Source organism: Corylus avellana, chromosome ca3, assembly GCF_901000735.1.
Source record: "Corylus avellana chromosome ca3, CavTom2PMs-1.0".
In the NCBI taxonomy this organism is placed as follows: domain Eukaryota; kingdom Viridiplantae; phylum Streptophyta; class Magnoliopsida; order Fagales; family Betulaceae; genus Corylus; species Corylus avellana.
Window position 1 is genome coordinate 13,125,930 of NC_081543.1, and position 8,465 is coordinate 13,134,394.

General features: G+C 33.0%; 1 protein-coding gene across 1 annotated transcript; it reads right to left on the minus strand.

Moving 5' to 3' along the window:
- Positions 1 to 1,426: 1,426 nt before the first annotated feature.
- On the minus strand, positions 1,427 to 3,950 carry LOC132176092 (beta-amyrin 28-monooxygenase-like). Its single transcript, XM_059588217.1, has 3 exons — positions 3,002 to 3,950; positions 2,721 to 2,908; positions 1,427 to 1,904 (listed from the first exon to the last, which is right to left on the minus strand). Exons 1-3 carry the CDS (start codon positions 3,933 to 3,935, stop codon positions 1,605 to 1,607), a joined length of 1,422 nt encoding a protein of 473 aa, XP_059444200.1. The 5' UTR covers positions 3,936 to 3,950; the 3' UTR covers positions 1,427 to 1,604.
- Positions 3,951 to 8,465: the final 4,515 nt, after the last annotated feature.

Sequence of the window (8,465 nt, forward strand, 5' to 3'; positions counted from 1 at the left end):
TTATATTATACAACACAATTTATAATAAATTTTAGTCATTTTAGTTGTTTAATGAAAAAATATATACTTCTCACATGCTAAGAAGCACATGACACGCTTAGAACTGGGTTAGATGAATTATATTATACAACACAATTTATAATAAATTTTAGTCATTTTAGTTGTTTAATGAAAATTTTATGGAATCTATGCACATTCAAGCTTAAATAATACAAAAGTGTCGTGTAGCAATTTATGCTCATGAAATTTTCTTCGAATTTTTTTATTATTTTTTGTGTTGACTAACTTTGTTCTATATGACTAGGATCAGCTAATCTATGGTCGGAACACACAGGTGGTTTTCAAACCACCCAAGGACAAAGAGTTCAAGTTTATTGGGTCATGAGTGAGAAAGAGACATCAGACGTATTTGGCCGGTATAGACGCATTTGATTGCCAAAGCTTTGCGTGAAAACGAACCAATATTCCATGTATCTCATCATAAAATGCCATCCACTCCTAAAAGTAAAAGACGGGAATTAGTGCCAAGTCCATTATCAGATTTCTTTTTAAGGTTTTCTACCATTATATTTTGTGGTATAATTTTTTCTATCTTTAGTCTATTTCACTATGTTCCATCGTCTAATTTTACTGTGTCTAAATTGACTATCGGGTAAACACACGCTCGTAGTATCACATCATCACTAGGTGAGAATCAAGTGTCGCATTGACAGTATAGTAGCCATGTAGGCACACTTCACACGTAGGGGTGGGTATCAGTTCATTTTGGTAGAGCTATTTTCGGTCTGTTAACTAAAATTGTCAGTTAAATCGGTTAATTCACCGATTTTATTTCGATAACAAATTATTTTGAAATTTTCAATTAATTAAGGTAATTGGTTAATCGGTTAACTGTGGGCTTTTTTAATTGGGCTAATGCTATTTTTAAATGGGCCAAAAATTAGTTATTTTGAGTGCCCAAATTGTTTTTTTTTTTTTTCTTTTTTGTGGGTAAAATAACTTACTGAACATAAGATGCAAACAATAAGTATATAAGATGCAAAAAACTTACCAAATACTTTCAACAAAACATCACTCCACAAAGTCTATCCGCCAAAGCCTTAATCCGTGTCAAATTTGGCAGTTCAGTTCGGTTCAGTTAACCGACAACAAAAATTTTATACCAATTAACCGAACTGAACCAACGTCGTAATAAAAAATTTATACCGATTTTCAACTCACATAAGTCGGTTGACGATTAATTTCAATTCGATCGTAGTAGGCAGGCAGTCGGTAATCGATAAGTAGTTAATTTGTCCACACATATAAATCACTCGCACGCATCATCCGCACACTCACACTAGCCACGCGCCTATTATTTTAGTGTAAAATCTTATACAATTCTTTTTAAACCTTTACAATCACCTTTCTAACCGTCATAATTTGATTCGAATTTTATCAGTAATAAAACTCGCCTTATTAGTCAAATATCACCCATTGCCATTACAATATTCTGCACTACTTTCTTCTAAATTTTACTTCTTTGTAGGGGGAATGAAAATTATGGTAATTGAACGAAACTAAATTAGACTTGTTGAAGATTTGCAATACAAAGAAACAAGGCCCTAATGATGCCTAATAAGACGAATTGGAAGTCCTTTTTGTGGGGTGGGCATCATATCACCAATAATTTGCTCATTGGGGAGGATCACCTCCCATTTGAACCTCTTCACCACATTGTGAACAAAAGTGAGAATGGCAAGCCGAGCATACTCTTTCCCAGGGCACATGCGAGCTCCACCTCCAAATGGAACAAACGTGAATGGAGGAAATGCATTGGCATCATCGTACCTTGAGGGGTCAAATTTTTCTGGTTCTGGAAAAAATTCATGGTTCTTGTTTGTTGAGCTCACTGTCCAATATACCTGCCAAAAACAATCAATTTATATATGAAATATGTTATGGCAAAGTTTGCCACCCCTTCAAGACTTGTCTTTTTCATGGGACTTTATGTTTATGCCAATCTTTTCGTAGAGCACTCACTTTGTGCTAGCTCTTGGTAAAAAATTTCAAAAAAGCTAGCCCAAATACTAAAAGATTTGTTGAGCTTTATAGTGCTTTGATTCTCTCTCTACTTTAAGAATAGTAAAGATAGATAAAAAAAAAAAATAATGAATAGTTTAAAAATATAATAACGAAAATAGATAGTTAAAATGTAGATAGATAAAATGTTGAGTTGTATGTAGTGTAGGTAGTTTGAAAAAATATATATATATATATAGTCCAAATTGAAGAAAAAAATGTGTTCTTAAACTAAAGGAAAATTTTCATTCATCATCTTTAATCTTTCGTTAATTACTTTTATAATTATACCTTTAAACTTTAAAAGTGTCAATATAAAGTTACCGTCTTTCAAAAAATTTCAATGTCAACCCCCTTATTCAAATTCAAAGAACATAGCAAATGTCTGAAAGATAGTAACTTTAAATTGACCATTTTCAAAGTTTAAAAATATGATTGTAAAAGTGATAAAAGATGAAGAATGATATGGTTCCTCTTAGACTCTCGGTGCTCTTTTCATTCTACAGTATATGAAGGCTCAGTAAAAAAAAAAAAAACATTATCTACTTTTTTTTTCTTGTTTTTTAGAGAACATTATCTACTTAGAATGAGAGAAACACTAGCATTTCTTTTAAAAGATAAAAGATTATGGAAGACCAAATTGATTGCAATTAATATACCTTCCACCCCTTTGGAATGGTGTAACCGGCATAGGTAAAATCAGTGAGAGCCACCCTGAAAGTCCCCTGAAGTGGTGGTGTGAGCCTCATGACTTCACTCAACACCTTCCAAGAATACTTCATTTTCTGTGTGTCTTCCCAATCCAATACTTCCCCGGGCTTCTTCGACGCTGAGACCTCCAATTGCTCTGGATTTCAGTAAAAACAAAAACAAAACAACCCATTACATAAAAACCCAGAAAGATTTTCGTAGAAAAAGGAAAAAATATATACGTTCGTACCAGCGAGGATCTTCTCGTAGATGTCTGGTCTCTCTCCGACATATTTCATGAAGAAAGTCATGGCAGTAGCCACTGTGCTATACCCTGCAACAAGCAAACCCATGATCTTGTCGGCAATTTCAGCCTCCGGCATATATTTCCCAGATGGGTCGGTGACGACAATCATGTGCGACAGTATATCCTGCATGGGTGCTCCGGTTGCCATGGCTGCCTTCTTCTCCCCAATAATCGTCCTCAGCTCCCGGCGGATCCCCGCCGCTGCTCTGTTTGCTTTATAAAATATTGTTCCCGGGAAATTCACCGGAATCGAATGCATCCCCAGCGTAATGTCATCGAATTTGCTCACAAGCCGAGCAATACGTTCTGGATCATCGGTGCCCAAGAAAAATCTGCAAGCGAGAGTCAAGGTGAGCGTTTTCGCAAAAGGGAAGGCCTTGACGACGTCGTTTCCTTCCCAGTGAGTTTGCAAATGTTGCTGTGTTATGGAGTCCATTTTCCCCAAGTACCGCACCAATGCTTCAGGCTTCAAAAACCCCGGCGATTTTAAGATTTTTGCCTGGTTGTCGAGGGAGACTGGCGCGGCAGAGGGCTTTTGGTAAGACCGGAAGATCTTTTGCATTGAATGAGGACGGAATGCGGTGAAGAGCTTTTGCTCGTTGGAGAAGAGGAATTTGTGTCCGCTGGGGCCGCAGATGACTGCGGTTTCCTCTCCGAGAATTTTCGTCTTGAATATATCAGGGGAGTACTTGTTCATCCGTTCGAACACAAATTTTTCTGGCTTCCCAAACAGGAACTCGAGAGTTTCACCCATGATAGGCCATCCGAAGCTCCCTGGTGGCAGGTTCCGAGAACCCTTAGATCTGGGTGTGAAAGCAAAGATGCTAAGAAGAAGAACCAGAGGGACCAAAGCTAGGATGAGGAGGAAGACCGCCATGGTTGGTGTTGTAGAGGTTGCTGAGATAGAAGATAGAAGGGGAACTGGGTAAAGCAGGATTTTTATAGCAATGGATTCATGGAGCAGCACTTTTTCCGGATGAATTCCGGAAATAGTGATGCTCCCAAGCTTTAGCATGCATTAATTACCAACTTAATTTTACTTATCAAAAATATTTAAAAGTACCTTTTTTTTCTTTTTTTTTTAATTACTCACTTTTTTATCATTCTCAAAAAGCCTCATTATTTTAATAATTAACTTTCATTATTTCACATAAATATTTATTTTCAAAGATTTGTTTATTCATTTTAAATATTAAAGGTGGAAAGAAACCATTTTTTCATTCAATTTGTGAGTGACACTCACTATTCTTTTTCCATGGAAGTGGAGAGGAGAGGCTAAAAATGAAACTTTTTAAGCATTTTCACCAAATTACCGGACCAAAATAACCAAATTTTTTTTTTTTTTTTTAAATTCTTGGCCAACCCTGCACTTATCAGGCCAATAGTCGTCAATATACTCTGAAATGAATCATGACCTTAATCTTTTTTTCTTTTTAGTCTTCATATTTACTTAAAAATAAATAAATAACAAGTAATTTTAAATACTCAATCTTTATCTTATTATTATTTTATTGGGCTAATGTGGTAATGTTCGTCCCCCTTTAATTTATTTTTTCTTTTCTAATAAAAGCATATACAATAGTCAATGGTGAATTCATCCATCAACTATACCCTCAACTATAAAAATAATTAAAAAATAGTTAAAAAATTAATGAATTCTATATATATATATATATATATATGGAGGCTTTATTTCACTATTGTTCCTTTTTCTTTTTTCTTTTTTCCTTTTTCTTTTTAATAGAAGAACCAGCCTAGTTGAAAACCCGGCCGGCCTCATTATTGCAATAGCATGTGGGAATAGGGGTGGGTATCAATTCAGTCAGTGTTGGTAGGGGCATTTTCGCCTACCGATTCGTAAAAATCGGTTAATTCAATTAATTAACCGACTATATATCAACAATGAATAGTTTTGACTTTTTCAGTTAATCAATTAGTCGGTTATAGAATCAGTAAAGAATATATTTTATAAATGAAAAGAAAAAGTAAATTCATGAAATACAGACCAAAATGACAACCACAAATCAGTTAGACAAACACAATAAGAAAAGTTACCAGATAAAATTTGAAATTCACTTGAAAATTCGGTTAAGTCTGTTAACTAACAAAAAAAAATTTCTACGATGTCGAAAAAGTATTTTTATTCTGCCTACCAACCGTCAAAAGTTAGTGACGGTTCAATGACAGTCAATAGGCGATAAACGGTTAATCTGTCGATCCCTCTCTAGGAAGACAAGAAGTAAAAAACAAAATAATAGATCAGAACCCAAGGAGAATATGTTGGTCGTTAATTGACGTTATTAGCATTTTCCTGTAACCAATTGGCATACCAAACCCCATGCGAGACTTTTCCGTCTTCAATTTAATAAAATAAAAAATAAAATAAAATAAAAAGTTAGCATATCATGCACAAATAAAATATTGTATTACTAGAATATATGAAAAATATAATTTATTTTTTTGTATATTCTAACAACTCCAACAGTCTCATTTTTCTCTTTTCTTTTTGGCCCATCGGTCCTTTTTATGTTAGAATGAGCGAAAAATATATTATATTTTTCATATATATACTAACATGTATAAACATTCTTAAAGTCAAAACTCATGTAGTCATGTGTGAATGAAAAGAAAAATTACAGAATGTGCACGACACCACTCTCGCGGATATGTTCCGGCCGGTAGCATTCAGACGATAGCCGGTAGCGTTCAGACGAGACAGACAAGTGTGAAAGCTGCAGGTAACTTGTAAACACGTACTTTGTCTCCACGAATGGTTTCATATTACCAAGATAGAATAACTCATTTAAACTGAGATAGAATATATAATGAGTGTTTAAATTTTATATTAATTCTTTATTATATAATACTTAACTTTATAAATAATTTAAAAGCGTTTTAAATTGATTAATCTTTTCAAAGTGATAACTAGAGGTGGAACCATCCTTTAGTTTAGGGTGGATCCCAATTTTTTTTTTTTTTAATTATTATTATAAATAGACCTTTAAAAATTAACTTTCCTCCCCACCCCCCTAAGTTTTGCTTAAGGAAAAGTAACTGACGTGTAATGCTTTTCTTGCATTGTTACAAACAATATCAGAGCAACATAATAATGTTATTGTTAAATCATCATTTTTTTTTAAAGCTTAAATTAATAGGAAGAGGTAAATTTATAGTGCGTTAATTGGGATTGTGATTTCATATACAAAAAGTATGATTTTAAACCAAATTACTGAAAACGAAATGTTTGGAATTGCGATTTGAAAACGTAGAAAATCTGCTTTCAAATCGTAGGTAAAGAGGGTGAGGAGCCGTGAGGCCCAACACATCAAATATTTAATTGAAATGTGAGGTAAATAACAGAGTCAATGTTCGAATTCAGAACTTTTGGCCCTGATACCAAGTTAAATCACATTTGTCGCAAAAGTTTAAGCTTACAGAAAGAGGTAAATTTAATCACTTAATCAATACTTTATCAGCCATGTAATAGTAAAGCATTATATGATGTAGCTCTGACGAAAATGTCAAAAATAAATAAGTACACATAGTAGTTGATAAATTATAATATTTACAGAATCACATAGGGGTGGGAAAATTAATCTTTTACCTCCTACCAACCGACAACCAACTTTCAGTGGTTAGTTGATGCAATAAAAATACTGTTTCGACATCGGTTCAGTTTGGTAGGCGATAGAAATTTTTTTTTTTTTGTCGGTTAACCAACAATTAACCGATTTTTCAAGTTAATTTTGAATTTTATCTGGTACATTTCCTTATTGTATTTGTCCAGCTGATTTGTGGTTGTCATTTTGGTCCGTATTTCATAAATTTACTTATTCTTTCATTTATAAAATATATTATTTACTGATTTTGTAGTTATAAGGAAGTTGATAAATCTTAATGTAAAAACTTGTGACTGACAATTAACGACGAATTGATTAACCGAAAAAGTCGAAACTATTCATTGTTGATATAAAGTCGATTAATTAATTGACTTAACCGACTTTTACGAGTCAGTAGGCAAAAATACTCCTACCAACACCGACAGAACCAATACCCACCTCTAGAATCACATGTGCTCTAAGCGAGATTTAGAGTTTGAAATTGACTAATTGTCTTAGTTGTTATTTCAGCACTAAATGTAGCACATTGTCAAATGTCAATCGCGACCAGATTTTTGCTCCTTTCGTTGTTAGGTATGATGTAGAAAATATAAAACGAGTTCATACATATGGCGTCGACGACTTGGGACGAAGTCAACAATAGGCCGCATGGTGATTGGTGCGGCTTGACTGGGTGTCGATTTTCTATAGCCTCGTAAACAAAGGGAAACACAAGTGCAGAAAAAATAAAATCATAAAAAAAATAAAATAAAATTTATACAAGTAGCTTAAAAAGACTACACTATACAAGGAAAGTCAATAAGGCCTATTCTAATTGTCATACAAATAATGTACAAATAAGGGAAAGATCAACAAATTAAATCAAATTGTATCATTAATATGTTTGTCTAAGGCAGAATTTGAGTAGCATGTTGAACTTGAGTAACATGCATGTAGGCTTGTGTAAGGAGGTTTTGAAAGATTTTTGACAAACGTAGCATCTTGTACCAAATTATTTTTTGATTTCACCTCCACAGTTGCAGCAATATCTTCCTTTTTGTTTAATAGGCAGATTTCTTCTGGCAGGTGAGGCTTCATGAGTTGAAGGGGCTGATGTGCAGGCCAGCTCAATGTTTTCTGGGGCTTTAATCAAAATTTTTAAATTGAGCTTTATTTTTTTTAATATTTATATATTAATTAAATAATATTTATTTTAATATTATTATTATATTTAGAGTTCTCATTTTTATTAATCCTTACAAAAATAAATACAACAATAAAAAAATCAATTTTTTTTTTTTTTTTATGAATCAATCCAAGAATCGCACCAAATCTCCGCTAAGCACATGTTCCAAAACTGAAACTGAAGCACACAAAAGCAAACCCAAAAAACAAAAATCCACCCGAAATATTATCAAGAACTTATACAAAATTATCAAAAAATATATATATATCAACATTGTGGCAGTAACTTCCTCACTTGATTCTTTGATACACCTCTGTTTCAAACAAAACCCAATAAAAATTTTGTCAAAAACCAATACAAAACCCACAAGAAAAATTAAGCACATAAATAAACATTACAAAAAAAAAAAAATCATTTATTTATTTTTTTTTATTTTTTATTTTTATGAATCCTTACCTCTTTGATACACATGTTTCAAACAAAACCTACAAAAAAAATTGACAAAAGCTCATACAAAACCCACAAGAAAAATCAAGCATAGAAATAAACATTACAAAAAAAGAAAAAAAAAAAATCAATTATCTTTATGAATCCTTACCTCATTCATACAAATGTTTCTCTC